Here is a 17,150-nt window from a genome sequence, read left to right on the forward strand (position 1 = left end):
AACCCCTTACTCCCTCCACTTTAAACCCAGCCTAACCAGAAACATCCCCAAACTCGCCGAGCACTTTTTCCCCCGCCCTGCATAACTCCGGCAGCGTCTCACGCTCCGATCTCAAACCCTCCGCGCCTTGCTGAGGAGGAGGAGGAGGAGGAGGAGGAAGAGCAGCGGCAGAGCAGCGAGCGCGGAAGATGGAGGTGTCCACGGACCAGCCGCGGTGGGTGAGCCACCACCACCCGGCCGTGCTCAATGGGCAGCACCCGGACTCGCATCACCCCACGCTTGGCCATACCTACATGGACCCCACGCAGTATCCTCTCGCCGAGGAAGTGGATGTACTTTTTAATATCGACGGACAAGGCAACCCCGTCCCGCCGTATTACGGCAACTCCGTGAGAGCCACGGTGCAGAGATACCCCACGGCCCACCACGGTGAGTGCCCACGCCGAGCCCCGGCTCCTCCGGAGCGCTCCCGGTGCTGTCCCGGTGCTGTCCCGGTGCTGTCCCGGTGCTGTCCCGGTGCCGGTGGCTCCGCACTGTCTCGAACCCCTCGCTGCTGTCCGGGCAGACCCTCTCCTGCCGGCGGGGAAGCTACGTCACGGGTGGATTTTGGGGTTGGCTTGTTGGAAAGAAATAAAAATTTAGGCTTCCTTCCTTTCTTTCACTTTCTTTCTCTTTTGTTTTTTTTTTTTCTTTAAAAAAATATTTTCCTCTTTCTTTCTTTCCACTTATTTTTCTCTTTTTTTCTTCTCTTTTTATCTCTTATCCCTCTTCCCCTTCTCTCTTATCGCTTTCCCTGTCCCTCTTGCTTGCCCTCCTTTTATTTCTTTCTTTTTCATCTTTCTCTTGTTTTCTTCCTCTTGCCCCATCTCTTTCGCTTTGGTTTCTGCCYCCTCTCGTTAATTAGGTTAGCAGTCAGTGTTTTCATACTGTGTTTAGTTTTTGCACGATTAAGCTGCTCTGGGGAAGCAAAGCAAGCTGGAGAGCAGGGGTGTGAAAATGACCCCGCTGTCCTCACGCTTGGGCTATTTAATTCGCACTTGTTAGGCTTGGGTCGAAAGTTTTGCACACATACCCAGGGCAAYACCGTGGCGTGGGTTTAAAACGAGAAAGAAACTAAAAAAAAAAAAAACACATAGCCCGTAGTGTAATTGGGTATCAGACCTGGTGTGCTGTCTTGAGGGTCCTGCAGGAAGGTAATGATTCTCAATGTGAATTTTGTTCCTGGATCACAGCTCTTAGAAAGGAGTTGAAATAYCTGGGGCCGATGTGGCCCAGGTCCACGGAGGGACGAGTTCTTTGGTGCCATCTTTTGTGATCTGGAGAGTCAGTATTTATAGCTGGAGTTTACCTGTAGTGTTAAAAAATAGGGGAAAAAAACCAAAACAAATAAAAATGGAGGGAAAAGAACAGATAGTAGTTTGGGAAGCCGGGCAGTGATCTCTGTCGTGGCAAAGTACAAAAACCCGATGTTTGCAGTGGAAATAACCCCAAAATCAGGGAGAAAGCGGGACGAGCGGAGTGGAGATGGAGCCGAGCGGGTTCAGGAGGTTGCTCCCAGCCCTCAGCAACTTGTTGAGTGCGAGCCTGCATTAGGCTCCGCTCAGTAACTGCATTGTTCTGCTATTAGTCCCTTTAAAACAATTATTTTTAAGGATCAGCAGCCTTTGTCCTTTCTTTCTTTTCTTTCCTTTTCATTTCTTTTTTTCCCCCAATATATCAGCAGAAAGTGGAAATGTGGTCTCTCTGATCTAGCCTGAATATTATTTACTATGCTACTTCCTGGAGAAGATAATGAATCTTGACCCTTTCTATTCGTATAACCCACCTTCCCTTCCTTTCGAGCAGCGACTTTCAGTATTGTTCACGAACGCCTGGTATGGTGAAAACCAGTTTGGAGCTTTTCTAAGACACACACGAGCTCCCATGCAAACACATGTGTCCACCCTGTAACGATCTGTGCCTCGATRCATCTGTGTTTGCATCTCTCCTTCGGTGGATTTAGCAATCTCTATACACCTTTCACGATGCCTACAGAGGTTAAGGATCTCTGGATGTCAGTGACTTTCCAGGGCTTTATTAGCAGGCAAAAACTTGCTCCCTTCCAGTTGAATAGCTGTGCTTTCCATCTCAGAGCCATTTGCACAAGTTGCTGTGGGTTTGGCTAGATTTGATTCCTTGGATATATTTTTCTATTTGTTTAGCAAGGGCCGAGATTAATTTAAAATGCTAGGTACAAGCCCTTAAGGACATTTATAACCAAAGGGGAAAATATTTGACTGCRGGAATCTAGTGGATTTTTTTTCTCCACAAAGTCCAAGTGTGTATTTTAAAAGAAAAGTGAAGTGTCTGTTGTCACAAAAAGGGTATGGAGTGTTTCTTTTGAGTCAGTTGGTACCCTCTGCGTGTGCCATATCACCGCAAAAAAGTCATCTAACATTTCTGTGCAGCCTCATGGAAGAAGAAAAGACAAACTGAGTGGTTTGCAAAGTTATCTGCCGTGTTGCAAAAGTTATTATCGTGTCTGCGGGCATTTTCTGGTCTTCTTCGTTTGACCAGAGAATTCCCAGGGTTTGTAGCCCWCGGCTGTCTTCGGGAAATCATTTTCCAGCTAAGAAAAAAATTTGTTTCTGCAGTTAGGACTTGGCAATTTCACGCGGGATCTTTGCTTCAAAGTCTCCGTGGGATTGCCTGGAAAAGGGAGAGAGTGAAGCAGAGCTCGCCAAATCCCGTGTCACAGGGCTGGCACCCTGCTTGGAGGGTCCCGACCCTAAAACCCGTTCCTGAACAGGACTGGAGCCACCACTTCGTGCTCTTGTAGCTTTTAAATTTTAATCTTTAAAGAGGAGCGGGGTTTCGCATCAGATATAATTTTGCTTGCTCTCCCCGCATGCTGAGCTCTTTGGGAAGGACAAGGGGTGGTGACGGGGGAAGCACGTCCCGGGACCCCACGGGGGGCTTTGCCAGGGTGGCAGARGGATGTGACCGACGTGTCTCTGTGTTTTTCTCCGAGCAGGGAGCCAGGTGTGCCGCCCCCCGCTGCTGCACGGCTCGCTGCCCTGGCTGGACGGGAGCAAGGCGCTGAGCAGCCACCACAGCGCTTCCCCCTGGAACCTCAGCCCCTTCTCCAAGACCTCCATCCATCACAGCTCACCGGGACCCCTTTCCGTCTACCCGCCCGCCTCCTCTTCCACTTTATCCGCCGGCCACTCCAGCCCGCACCTTTTCACCTTCCCGCCGACCCCTCCTAAAGAYGTGTCCCCGGATCCGTCCATCTCCACCCCCGGCTCCACCGGCTCCACCCGGCAGGACGAGAAGGAATGCATCAAATACCAGGTGTCCCTGGCCGATACCATGAAGCTGGAGTCCTCTCACTCTCGGAGCAGCATGGCCTCTTTAGGAGGAGCCACCTCCTCCGCTCATCACCCCATCACTACCTACCCACCGTATGTCCCAGAATATGGCTCTGGACTTTTTCCCCCCAGTAGCCTCTTAGGAGGATCGCCAACCGGGTTTGGGTGTAAATCGCGACCAAAAGCAMGGTCAAGCACAGGTAGGGCTTTTGGCTTCTTCATCCCCGTTGCTCGGGAGATGAAGCTCCGGGGGGAAATTGGGGGGCAAAGGGATGGGGCTGCGCCCCTCGCTCCTCTCCGCACACYGAGAGATGTTCCCAAGCATCCTTGTGAGGAGCGGCAGGGGCTGAAACCCTCGCGGGGGACACACACACGACACTTTATCTTCCCCACAAAGTTGCTCTGCCAGGTTTATAACCAAATTCCCYCTTGTCCAACCCGGGCTGGCGATAGAACCAGGCCCAGAAACCCAAACCACCCACCCGGTGCCKCGGGGCTCCTGTCCCGGGGGCGACCCGGCTCCTCCAGCGCCCACGGTGCGCTCAGCTGCGGCGCCCGGGGAGGGAGCGAAACCGAGGGAACCGCAGCATTAGCCATCTCCCTGTATTTTAATAATGGTGCTAAATCCCGGCCAACTTCCCCCGCCCGYCCTCCGCCTCGCTCTTCCCAGGGCCTCTTCCCATGCGGCGCCCGAGGATGCGGGGAGGGTTTTCCCCGGGGCGGTGGGGAGAGTTCGCCCCCGCAGACCCTAACCAGCTCCATGCCAGGGGCTTTGGGGTCAATAAAAGACCCCAAAAGCGTCCCCCTGGCTGCTGTTCCCGGGGGGAGCTGGAGGGTCCCAGCTCCGTGCACTCCCTGCAGAGCGGGTGCGAGGGGCAGCGCGGCTCCGGCTCCGGGCTGAACGCTCCGGGCTTGCACCGAGGGGTGGGAGTGAGCCGAGGGGAGTGTGTTTGTGTGCCGAGGAAAGGGCGATTAGTAAAAACTCCTTTTTCCCCTTTATTTTTTTTTTTCTTTTTTTTTCTTTCTCTATTTTTTTTTTTTTCCGAGGAGGCTGCTGCAGGGTTGCCTGGCATGAATGAGATCAGTTTTCAGGGTTTTTCCAGGGTGACATTTACTCTGTCTGTCTGAGCAGGGACTGTCTCTATTTAGCTGATATGTTTGAGCTAATCCAATTATTTTCAGACTGCTGCACGCGACAGTTGCATTGTTTATCCAGCGCCAGGAACTTTAATAGAGTCCGGATGCGGTTAGAGTGACAAAAAAACCCAGACCTGTATGTTTTGTACATGAAAGCAGGAGAGAGAGAGAGAGATGGAGTGAAACAAAAGAGAGGGACAGAGACTCAAACAGCCCGGGAGCGGCTGCCCCGTTTAAGCAGAGGGGAACAAAACGACCTGGGTATTAACGGGAGCGGCTCCCAGCCTGGCCCCAGWGCGGATCGGGGGATATGTCCGGGATAGGGACCGGGTTATTCTGGCCCCGGGCGGTGCTGAGCATCCCCCGGCTCTCCCGGCGCCCGCCGAGCCGCAGATCCCGCCGGGGCACCCACYGCCTGCGCGGTATTTTCAAACCGTCTCGGCCCCCCCTCCGCCCTCCCTTCTTGTTTTCCTTTTGCCACTTTCTGTTACTTTACACTCTTGAAAGACATCTGCGGTGATAAACCAACCCCAGCAGCAACACCTATTTTTTTTTCTCTCTCTTTTTAATTTTTTTTTCCCCTTTAAAAGTTGATCTTAGCAGGCTGGGAGCTCTCAGACAAAGAGGGTTAGAGCTGGAGAAAAAGGAGGAAGGGGGTGTTTTTGCAGGATTAAAGAGGGAGAAAAGGCTGCAAATGTATTTTTTTTTTGTTGTTATTTTTGGGGGGGATGTGAGAGAAGAGGGGCTCGGTGCAGAGGCTCTGGAAAAACGGTTTGCAGTTTGTGGTTAGGGCACGGATGCCTCTTGCTCGAAGGCAGCACGGGCTGGGCCAGCGGGGAGCCGGCTCTGTGCTGAGCTGGCTCTGCTCTGCCTGGCTGAGCTCTGCCACTGCTCTCAGGTGGGCCACGGCTGAYGTTAGGTACAAGAAAACATCCCCCGGTAAACCAAAGACACAACATAAAAACCCTCAACCCTCTGAGAGGCAGGTTTACAACCTCCCAGTTCCCTCCTCCAAGCTGGGAACTGGTGGGCTGGGGGACATCTCCCCCTAAAATAGCCAGGARSAGGAAAAAGAGGKGCCCARAAAGAARGAGAAGAAGGAGGAAAAGAACTTAKGAGGGYACAGGCAGGGTCAGGGCTGTTTGCTATCCCAGACAGCCTGGGTAGACTATCAGGCTGCAGATGTGTTGGGGAAACCAAGGGTTTCTGAAAGTTTTGGGTGGCGGAAGCATAGTTTCAGATTAATTAATAGCAAATATTGTCAGAGCGGTTGTGTGTTGGCTGGAGCTGGGGAGGTGTTTTGGTGGTTATCTGTAAATATTTTGGGGGTCCTTGATGTGGTTTGACCTGAGGCCAGAGGAAGAGCCCTCCAGGTTTATGAKCAYCCCTGGGAGCTRGRAGAGYRCTCAAGGAGTGACACTGGGGTCCTMATRCRCATCAGAAAGWGGGGCAYGGACTCAAATTTTTTCTCCATCATTTTGGGCGTAGAGGGCTGGAGGCTTCTTGAAAAGGCAGGCAAGGTTTTTCTGGTGCTTGTGGCAACAGGGTCTCTGGAGAGTTGTAGAAGCCCTTAATCCAAATGTGAGGAGGAATTGTCAGCCCCCTCACTCCCCCAAAGAAGGGACCTGTGGGAGGAGTGAGAGCTGCTCCAGGGAGCCCCTTCAGCCACCATGGCATTTGGATTGTCATTGTCACTGTCCCTCTTCCCTGCTGCTGGGACATGGGACATGGACCTGGTGCTGCCTGTGGGGTGGTGTTGGGGAGGGGAACAGGATCAGATCCCACCAGATTCCCCTCATCCTGTGCCAGGGACATTGTTCATCATGGCTTTGGACCCTCGCTTGGAAATCTGAGCTGGGGGAGGACGGGCAGGGTCTCTGGGGAGTTTGTGGGGATTTTTGGGAATGGGGGTAGCTTTCCTCAGCCCTTTTTACCTCTGCTTTCCCTAAGTGAACTATGTGCTCTCTTGTTTCCAGAAGGCAGGGAGTGTGTAAATTGTGGGGCTACCTCAACCCCTCTGTGGAGAAGAGACGGCACTGGGCACTATTTGTGTAACGCCTGTGGACTCTATCACAAAATGAACGGGCAGAACCGGCCCCTGATCAAACCCAAGAGAAGACTGGTGAGTCTCCTGCCATTTCATTCTTTCTTTTTCTGCTTCTGAAACTTTTGCCTCCTATCTGCAGCTCGGGARCCTCAGCCAGCTCTCACTGGTCCCACTGTGTCAGAGGGCTGGGAGGGAGTGATGCTCTGAGAGATTGTCCCAGCTGCTGTGGGCCTCAGTTCTCTGGTCCTCTTGCAGGTTTAAAAATCAAGATCCMGGGCTTCTTGCAAACCAGAACTGAGTTTTCAACTCCACATAGTGCTTCTGGATGGTGACCTCAGGACAGTGACTCCTTCCAGGGCCTGAGGGCAGGATGATAATTTCCTGGTGACCAAAGAGATTATGAGGAATGCAGGATTTCTCCCGGGCTCTCCAAATTGCTGCCTTTCCCTTCTTAAGTGTGTCTCTATCCCCCTTGGCTGCTGGTGGCATRGAGAAGGGACCCAAACAGGATCCTGGGCATCAGACAGACCTTGGTCCTGMGAAGAGCTGGAACCATCAGGTCCTGGTGCCACCGGTACATGGAGGGGTCATTTGTGCCTATGCCATCTGGGTCTCCAATTGTGTCACAAGGACATGAGGCAGGGGATGGGGAGTGTGCAAAGCCAAGCTTTGTGTGCCCAGGCTACAGAAAAGTTGGAGGAAGACGAAATASTGTGGGTGAATGTTTGAAATAATAGTTACAAGACTGGTGACTGTTCTAAGCGCAGGCAATGTGTTTCAGCATCCCCAGTGATCTGTTCGTGCATTTCCCTGGAAGCCACAAAAAGGTCTGGGAGCTGTGGGCATGGCTAATAAACGTGTTGAAGTGTATTTGGCAAATAATCAGACAGACCACAAGGGGAAAAAATATATCAAGTGGGGGGAAAAATTATGGTCCCTGCTTGGGAAGTTATTGAATGTTTCGAATCGAGGCACRTTTGGTTTTGTCAGGATTAAAGACRYGGAAAGGCTCCTGGGGGCTGCTCAAAATMTGGAGGAAAAGCGGCTCTCTCCTCTTTGGGAAATTTCTGAGCTGATGAATGGGTCTGGCCAGTTTTGTGAGGCGTGTGCCTGGCATGGCCAGAGCCACAGGCAGGACAGGGCTGGTTCATCCGTGTTCTCTGTGAAGGTGCTCACAGCTCTGTCCTGCAGCTCTTAGGATGGATCAGCTTCCTCACCTGTCAGAGATCCATAAAATTGTCCCAGCTTTATTCCCCCTGGCACTGGGAAGCATTTGCAGGGTGCATTCCCAGGAAGGGCTGTGCTGTGAGGGGCAGCAGCTCTGTCTGGCTGTGTGAGTTTTGGGGAAGGTGTAGTTTTGCTCCTCTACCCCGCCAAACTTCCTGCGTACAAAACCTCTCCGTGCCCTCCCATACGGGCTTTTCCCGTAGAGGAAAATACTTGTCTCTCTCATCTTTCATAGCCTTGYTAGAAAAAAGGAAAAGCTTTCTAGGGAGGGAAGTACAGGCTGGAATTTTGATTTTTTTGGGCAGCTCTCTTGTTCTCTTCTCCTCCTCCCCCCCCAGCCCTTCTGTCTTAAACACACAAGCCCTCGTTTTCTTTATTTTTTTTTTTCCTCGTTCTCTCTTTATGTGTAAAGTTAACTTCCTAGGAAAAAGCTGCCGGATATCTGAGCCCTGGAGATAACTCCTAAACAACAGCTCCGTTTCCCCAGTCCAAACACACAGGAGCTTGAGCGTATCCAAACAAGCGGAGGGGGAGGCAGAATAGGAAAGCGGCTGGAAAGAGGGGGAGAGYTTTCAAAAAGTGTCTGATGGAACCACGAAAGAATGTCCCGAGTCACCCTGAGCCCGGCACATGTAAAATGAACKATATAAATAAATACATAGTGAAAGGTCATTCTTGGGGAAAAAAAAAAAAAGAGGAAGAAAGAAAAAAAGTAAAGGGAGACCTTGTCTTGTATTATCGCTCCAATCTTTGGGCATTTTAGTTAAAGTTACAAAAGTTCCCGTTCTTTAAATGCGGCCTTTGCTAAATGTGAAATTTGATTTTTCTGCTTTTTTTTTTTTTTTTTTTTTTTTTTTCTTTTCTGTTTTGTAAAAAAAGAAAAACCTTTTTTTTTTTTTTTTTTTTTTTTTTTTTTTTTTTTTTTTTCCCAGCACTGCTTGGGAAAAAGAGACAACACCCTTAATGTTGTTTGCACCTATATTTATTTCTCTTGATAACCTCTGAGCAAGGAAAACAATCGGAAGGCACCAAAGCTGGGCCTGCATTTGCATTTTGCGTGCCTGGATGAGGATGTGTGTGTGGCTGTGGCTTGACTGGATCTCTCCTGCTGTGCAGGCAGGCGGGCTGGGCAAGGCTGTGGATGGAGGTTCAGGGTGGGGACCCAGCTCCTGCCCTCTGCCACAAGTTTCCTGCGTGACCTAGGGCTGGTTTCGTAGGTTCTGATCGCAGCTGCAGCTGAAAGTAATGATAGGATTTCGATGGGTGGGAGAGAGGAGGCCAAGAAGTTCTTAGATGTTGAGAACCCAGCCCAAGCCTTGTTAAACTCAATGGGTGTCTTTGTGAGGGTGTCCTTTAGGTGACAGGCATGGAGTCTTGCAGAGCCCGGACAGCTCTGCTTCATCTCGTGGGGGAAGGTGGAAATCCTGGAAGTGTTGGTAGGGGGATCAAGAACAGGCAGGTGGTATCACACCATCACTGCTTAAAAAGCCTTCAGCCCTCCTGGAGGTTGCTCCTGTCCCTGTCACAGCCAGTGGCAGCCCCATCACTGCTGAGATAAAACCTTCCTTTAGTTTTTCTCCCATTTGCTGTCCATGCAGATGCAGAACTCTCCGTTTCCATGTTGAGCCAAGCTGGTTTTGGAAGGATTTCTCAGCAGGCCCATGCACACACGATAATCTTTTAGGAAAATGATGCTTGGAGATTTGTGGGTACATCCAGACACTGRAAATGCCCCTTAATTAAGCATCTTTATTAGTACTTGGTTCCTCCATCCTCCTCAATTTCACCTTCTCATCGCTGCTAGCGCTTCTGAAGTTGTGCCCTCGCTCACTGACAGCTATGCCAGGGGACTCTGGTCCTATAGATGATATGGGGCAGCTAATTAGTCATCCCATTACTGAACATGGCCAGGCCTGAGTCGGTGATTAGCGTCAGTGGATGCCATTGCTGGGAGCTTTACAATAGCGTTATTATTCATTGTTTCCTGCCCGCTGCCGGTGTCTCTGGTAGAAGTTGGTACAGCATAAAAGGTACAGCCTGGGACCAAAACARCTTAAAGTATTCAGCTAATGATGCTGAGTTTTTGTAAGTGAAACACAGCAGTTGGAAATGGTTTTAGAGAAGACAGTGGATGTTGTGATTTATTTGCTTATTTAATGTCAGAGTTTGAAGGCAGAGTGGTGGTGACCAGGAGAGTCTTTTGAATGCGCTTGCTGCAAGAGAAATTATGGTGAGCGCTGTGTAGAAACCCCAAATATCTTCAAAGGGGATGTTTCCCCTGTGTGGGCTGAGTCAAATATCACTGGTTTTTAGAAATTTCCTTAGGCTTGATTTTTGGGTCTGATAAGGGCAAAGCAGTCACCAAGAGACTCAATCCAGCCTSGTGCCCCTCCGAGCCACACGTGCCGAGGGTCAGGAATTGGGGGGCAGAGAGCTGCACACTCTGCTCCAGCTCGTGGTGAGAACCTGGCTGTTGTCCCCATGCTGTGTTTGGAACATGTCCATTATTTTATTATCGTGTTGATTTTGAAGGGAACCAAATTTGAGTCCATGGTATGGGCAGAAGGTGTGTGCACATCAGTTCGGGGCTCTGCTCTTCGTGGTGGGATGCTTCCATCTTCTCTGCTGGCCCTGGGATTTTTTCCAAATTTTTGTGCTGTCCCCAACTCCTGCGTGTCACCAGCATGGAGAAGTCAGCTAAAGGCCTCCTTGGGACTGGCTCAGTTTAAGGTCAGGCAAAACGGAATTGTCCCTATGGGCATCCTGACAGAGTCACTTGCTGTCAGATCAGCCACTCTGTGGTGTTTCCTTGTGCTCATGGGTATTGTCTTATTTATTTTTTAGACAGTTCTTTTCAACTAATTAAAAGGAAAAAAAAAATCCTCCTCTATCTAAAGCAAAACCAACCCGTCCTCTCTCCACCTACGCCACATTCAATTATGATTAAAATTGCAACATGACCTAACAAGAGCTGGTATTAACGCTAACGCTGTGCCAGTGTCCATGTTTGCATTTTGGGTTTGTTGTACGGTATCCAAAGATGTGGTATTTTCTTTTCTTTCTTTTTTTTTTTTTTTTTTTTTCAAATGTTGGATGTGCTACAGTGTGCGGCTGTGTGGGGTGAGGGGTAAATTTGAAACAGTAAGAGCACAAAAGAGAGCATTAAAGGCTCAGTTCTGCAAGGTGCCAAGCATTGCTATGATCTGGCAAATCGCTTAAGCACATGTTTTAACTTTAAGCACATGAGCAGTCCCATTGAAAGCAATGCATTGGGATGAAATCAGAGCTCTGGGACCGTGTCATATTGATGAAGAAGAGATAGGATGGGGATCTAAAGGTCTTATTTTTTTTTAGGAGCTGTAGTCACTTGCATACACGCAAACACGCATATGCGCTCACACAGCAGTCTGAAAACKCCTGTTCCTCCTTCAGTGGCAAAAGGACAATTTGTTTGCTAAACTTAMAGTTTTTAAATGATGAGTACCAATTCATGCATGTGAAAGAAGAGCAACTTTATTAAATTTGACTTCACTAAGTCATTATCACGGCTAACAAAAAAGCTTCTGTATACACTTAGACACGTAGATTTTTTTTTACTTGTTCCTACCCCTTTATGAAATGGTAAATTCTTCTTYCAGGCTTGTTACCAATCCTTAAATAAACATGAAGGTTTGGGCTGAGAAAAGGGTGTAATTAAAAAGTTGGGATTCTTGCTCTTTGCCGCAGCGTTATTTCCGATCTGGAGCCTGTCTCTTTTGAAGCTGAGCTGAATTTACGGGACCGGGCTGYGCTTGCGGTCGGGGCCGAGGAGCAGCTGCCCACCCGGGTCTCACCCAGCAGAGCCAGAGTGACTCACGCCCTTGACTCCAGCAATTGTCGGTTCAGGCCCTGACTGCAGAATTAGACCCCTGGAGGGTCTGGGAGAATTAAGATGGAAAGACGCGTTGGCATTTAAATAACATTTTCCCCTCTGGAATGGGCYGTGCCAGCGCTGCTAATTTTGATGAGTTCTATCAGAGGTTTAGCACTCACTTTTAGGATGCCCTTTGGCACCTGATTCAGTTCACATATAATTTGGGATTAAAGTACCTTGGGGATTTTTTTTTCCAAAATTATTATTTGTTCTCACAAGTCAGTTTCTGGAGGCCTCTGCCGATGTGCGTCAGTCTTKCAGGGTTGATGTTTTCTTTCTCAGAAATTTTGCTGATTGCATTTTTTTTTTTWATTTTTAAATTTTTTAAACAYGCRTGTTTTTCTCTCCCTCTCTTTCTCTTTCCCTCCTTCCCACAGTCTGCAGCCAGGAGGGCGGGCACGTCCTGTGCAAACTGTCAGACCACCACTACCACCCTGTGGAGGAGAAATGCCAACGGCGATCCCGTCTGTAACGCCTGCGGGCTCTACTACAAGCTGCACAATGTAAGTGTGACTGTAATGCTCAATAACGGGGCCTTGGCTTCGGTGCTCAATGACCCAAACTCTTCCTTGACTTGAGGATTTCCAGTCTTGGGTGGTGCCGAGACCTGTGTTATCCCTTTGGGGACCTTGGGGTTTGGAGCGGTGAGTTGCCAGCCAGTCGTCAAATGTGGCCTCTCCAACTTGGGCAGGTATCAAACGAGGCTGTCCATGGGTAATGTTAGAGCTTTTCCAYGCCTGAGCCAAGAAAGGAGGGGTGGATGGACACAGAGAGACATTATCTGCTGCTGATTGGGCTCAGAGCACTGGAAAACACAACACACTGTCCTGCAAGTCGATACCCCTCCTTATGCGTAGCATGGTTCCTCCAGCAAATACAAACTCTGGAAAATAAGAAATACGTGCCAGAAACTATTTAGATCATTCTTGGGTTTGTGGCTGCCTTTGTCCCGTCCCCAAAGATGATTTATTTAGGTTTCRTGTTTGTCCTGGTTGATGCAAGCGAGTCCCAAACCAAAAAAGGACTTGATTTAGACAGCGGGTTGCAGAGTCTGCTCAACCTGTGATGTGAATTTTAAAGCATYTGTCATGGAAGGGAAGGAGAAATGAAATTAAATGGCTGGCAGATTTAATCTAATATCTCCATGCAAAGCCAGCTCGCAGGAACCAGGGATATGTGCCCCAGGGAAAGAGCTAAAGGGATCTGAAAAGTCTTCTACTGAATAATACTGCTAATAAAGGAGACTTAAGGCTACTCCTGTTACTCTCATTCCACATGTGGCATTAGGATAATTATTATGTCAGAAGAAGKAGAAGACTTGCAATTTCTCTTCTTTGATATTTTTTTTCCACTAGTGGTTGATTGCTTTATATTTGGGTTGGAAATCTGGGGCTGTRTTTTGCCCTTATGTCCACCCATGCAAACACATCAAAGACATATTGGGTTTCATGGGGCATCCAACCCTTGTGGTATCTCAGTCTCTTCCATTTGTTATTTCAAGCTCTTTGGTTTCTTAGGATGAGTAAACAAGTTTGGATTAAGTAGAAAAAAAACCCCAACAACCAACCAGGCTAATTTTTCACCTGTTTCATGCGAGGTATCTTTCTTGGGAAAAAAGGAAAAGGTGTTTACCCTTCAGTGGGCAGGTGTCTCAGCAYGCTTTGAGCCTCATGTAGCAAGCAAAGCTTGTCATCAAACTCTCAGTGTGATCACTGCAAACAAACGGGCTGGACCCAGACTGAAAACTCTCAGAATATCACAAGAAAATATTCTGTTTGCTGTTTCCTTGGCAAGAAGGGATGAAGGTCAGCCAGCTTCACTGAGTTGGGGGGGGTGGGGTCTGTGTTTGTGCTCTGTTTCCATTTTGGCATTGTAACCACCAGTGGTAGGGCTTAAATCATGTTTGGGAAACCTCTAGGGAGCTGCCCTCCTGTAGCCAGCAAGGCCCTTTGAAGAAAATAGGCTTTTCTCRGTTGGTGTTGGTTGATGCCGTGCTTCAATGGGATGACTTGTACCCTTGAAGACAGTGCAGTTCCACCCCATGACTGCAGAAAATGGCAGGATGATGAGTTACAATTTGTCTTGTACTGGAGGAATGTCTGACTGGAGGAATGTCCCCCTGAAGTGTGTAGGATGGGTGGTTGAGTGCTGAGGTTCTCCAGAAATGTGCCTGCATGAGCACATCCTGTTCTTTTTTTGCACTAAGAATGCACACCTCTCTGKCCTGAGTTGACCCCTAAATCCCCTGTTTAGGGAAACACCGATCCAGCTGTGAAATTTGTGACATGGGGCAGGCCTTGAGCACATTGGAACCATTTCCATATTCATTAAAAAACACCAACAGCTGCTTAAAGGCTCAGCACAGCTACTTACCAAAGTCAAGTAGTATCTTGCCTTTTGAGCATCTCCATTAATGGATCCTGCTTAAATGAAACCCCCAGAGGACTGCGATCCTGTGTGCAGCAATATAACCAGGCAAGGATACTAAAACCTGCATATGAGTGGGTAGATACTTTAAATTTTTTTTTTTCTGATTGTATTTAGTTATGACTGTGGTGAGAAGTGTGTTCACGCTCCCTGTGTGTATATTATCCCCTGATTTCCATCAGGAGAGGGGTCAGAAATAGAGAGGCTGATTGCAGCGYGTCCCTCCCAAGCAGCTGTCGGTGTAGATGTTGTGCCAGTGCCAGTGGAAGGTCTTTGGATGCTCAGAAGATGACTTAACCCTGTTTCAGGCTAGGCTGTAGCAAATTCCTGTCTGCTTTTTCATCCATCCCCCCTCCCCATTTTTTTTTCTATTCTTTGGGTTTAATGAAATTTTCTGGGATCTTAACAGCATTAGGATATTTTAATGGACTGATCTGCAGCCGAAAYTTACCCAGATTTTATGTCCACACCGGGAACGATTGCAGTGAAAAGGCTAATTTTTTTTCATGGTGTTAATTTTTTCATGGAGCTATATCAGTTTGTTTTACTGTTGATTCCCACAGCTTAAGCAAACCCATTTGTCAGTAGGATATAAGCAATAATCATAATAGTCTTGGGGTGCATTTAGTGAAGCTGYTGGCATTCCTCCCACTGACTTCAACAAGAGCCGGCTCCATTAACACCAGTATTAACAATGACTAATATTTCACATTGATACGGTGCCTTTCATCCCGTGGCATCCCAGAGTGCTTTCTAAGATACAGCCAGCCTGGAAGATTAACCCAACATTGTAATGACTATGTCTGAAGGATAAATCCGCTTCAGTGACAGGACCTTATTGAGGTCAATGGCAAAATCCCATTGTCTTCAGTCAGAGCAAGATCAGGCCTATAATGGTTAAGGCTRTCCCCTGCATTTGATCTGTTGAGTATGAGGTTCTCATCCTTGTTATTTTAGTCCTTGGAAGCAGGATGAGCCTTCACACTCTTCAGAGGTGGGTGAGAGTGTACCTTGCTGGCCTGTGCTCACAGGAGTGAGTGATTTGCCATTATTTTTGGTAAAATTCATCAGAAAAGGCCCCTTTCCCAAAACCCTAGAGCAGGGCTCTGTGTCCCAAGAGCAGAGAAGTCAGTATTTTGCATATGATAAAACAAAGAGCATAATTCCTGCCCATAATTAATTGGCTCCATCTGAAATTAATGAATTTCATATACATGCGTTGGGCTGGTTTAATTTTAATTTAGCATGTGTTTGTCATTTTTATCAGAATGAATTTTCACGGAGAAGGTCTTCCCTCCGGGTCTTTCATTTCTCTACCCCAGAAACAGAGATGGGTCCTCAGCTTTGATGTTTTGGGGACCACTTTAACCCTGCTGTGACTGGTCTTTGAAGTCACTGGAAAAATTTTCCACTTTGCTGCTTTGACTGTGCTGGTTCCTGGAGTTTATCTGAGTCCTTATGTGTTTGGCACTTGAGTTAGTTACCTGCTAGGAGTGTGAGACCATATACACTGGGATGATGTGTCCCATCCTTGAGTTTCRCATCAAATTGTGGCCTGGGCCATCCTGTTCTTAGTGATGGATGAAAAGGAGAAATGTTGCTTTGGGGAAGTGTTCACTGCCCTGAGCAAGGGTCAGGACGCAGCACAGTCCCAGTGCCAGCACCAGGCTTTGTCACCTTGCCACAATCAGCTCCTGGGCTTGAATCTTTGCTGCTTCATCTGGAAATTGGYTCTGGCTGCTGCTGAGCCTTTGTGTTGTGATACAAATCCATGTTAGAAGCTGAGGAGGCTGAGGCTGTGAGTGTCCCCCCAAATCTGGGCTGGATTTGTCAGGGATTGATGCTTCCTGCTCTCCTCTTGCTTTGCTGCCTGGTGGGGCTCACTCGGGGCTTCTTCCTGGCTTTGAACCTGGGCAGCACATCCCTGCTGGCTACCTAAAAACAGGCCAGGCAAAKAATTCCCATCTTCAGGATGGGAATTTGTATTTTAATAGAAAGTAATTTATTGCTGATCTGGAGCAAAGGGCCATCCTTGTGTGGTGCATCTTCATTCCTTCTGTGAAAAGCCAGGGAGACTGTGTTTTGTGTTTTGTTTGGAGCCCATGACATTTGAAATTTTCCTTGTTGCTGCCCCAGGGCTGTTGTTGGGCTGCTCATTGACAGATTCTTCCTTTGAACCTTCAGCTGGTGGCAAATAGGGCTGCACCCTCCAGCTCACTTTATCCAGATCAGCCTTTTTTTCACCCATTTTTAGGTGAGGTGAAGGCTGATATCACTGCTGGTAAAGAGTGCCTAGGRTCACAAATTCAGACTGGGATGACAAATTTTAGAAATGCCTAAACCAGAGATGAGCCTGGTCCTTCCTCTCCCCATWATTCCATCTTTGCTTATAATATTTTATCCCAGTCTGCGTGGGGAGGGAAATCCAGGATTGATTCCCATGCTGTGAAGAGGGACCAGTGGGGTCTGAGGAGCAACAAGCCAAATTTTGCTGTGATCTGGGTGAAARAAATGCTTTATTCCTTGTGCTGATTTAAGGTTTTATGGATGAAGAACTGCTCAGGAACATTGCAGGGACATCTTTTCATTGTCCTTCACAGCAGATCCTGGTGGGCAGTGGATCCATTTTATTCCTCCCCTTTCTCCCTTTTGCAGAATGTCCCTCAGCACCATCATGTGCTCACATTTATTACAAAAAATGGTTCACCCTTAGGGTGATTTGCAGCCTTCTGCTGTAGGTGAAATCCTTCAGAGGAGCCAGAGCAAGACCCATGTACATTCTCAAGTCCAGATTTTTAAGGTTGTTTATGGGACATTTGATGCATAAATCTCTTCCCAAGTATGGTTTGTGGGGTTTTCATGTCACCCGTGCTAGTGCTTGTTGTGATGCTGGCTCTCTGTGTAGTATAGAATCACAAAAAATGGAATATCCTGAATTGGAAGCGACCCCTAGAAAAATCAAAGTTCAACTCCTGGCCCTGCACAGGACAGGCTCAAGTAATGAGAGTAATAAGAGTTACTTACAGGAGGTCCAACAGATACCATTTTC

General features: G+C 48.2%; 1 protein-coding gene across 2 annotated transcripts in view; it reads left to right on the top strand.

Moving 5' to 3' along the window:
• The first annotated feature begins 6 nt into the window (after positions 1-6).
• Positions 7-17,150, top strand: part of GATA3 (GATA binding protein 3) — an 18,672-nt gene continuing 1,528 nt past the window's right edge. Inside the window, exons 1-4 of one of the 2 annotated variants that reach the window (XM_057376642.1) lie at positions 7-429; positions 3,014-3,550; positions 6,464-6,609; positions 12,052-12,177. In XM_057376642.1, the coding sequence (XP_057232625.1) occupies positions 189-429; positions 3,014-3,550; positions 6,464-6,609; positions 12,052-12,177 (1,050 nt within the window). In that variant the 5' untranslated portion in view covers positions 7-188. The remainder of the gene's footprint in view (positions 430-3,013; positions 3,551-6,463; positions 6,610-12,051; positions 12,178-17,150) is intronic. The other variant, XM_057376643.1, reaches the window with a different exon arrangement.

This window comes from Malurus melanocephalus, unplaced genomic scaffold (assembly GCF_030028575.1).
Source record: "Malurus melanocephalus ecotype Western Australia unplaced genomic scaffold, MMel_1.1 scaffold_286, whole genome shotgun sequence".
Lineage (NCBI taxonomy): Eukaryota > Metazoa > Chordata > Aves > Passeriformes > Maluridae > Malurus > Malurus melanocephalus.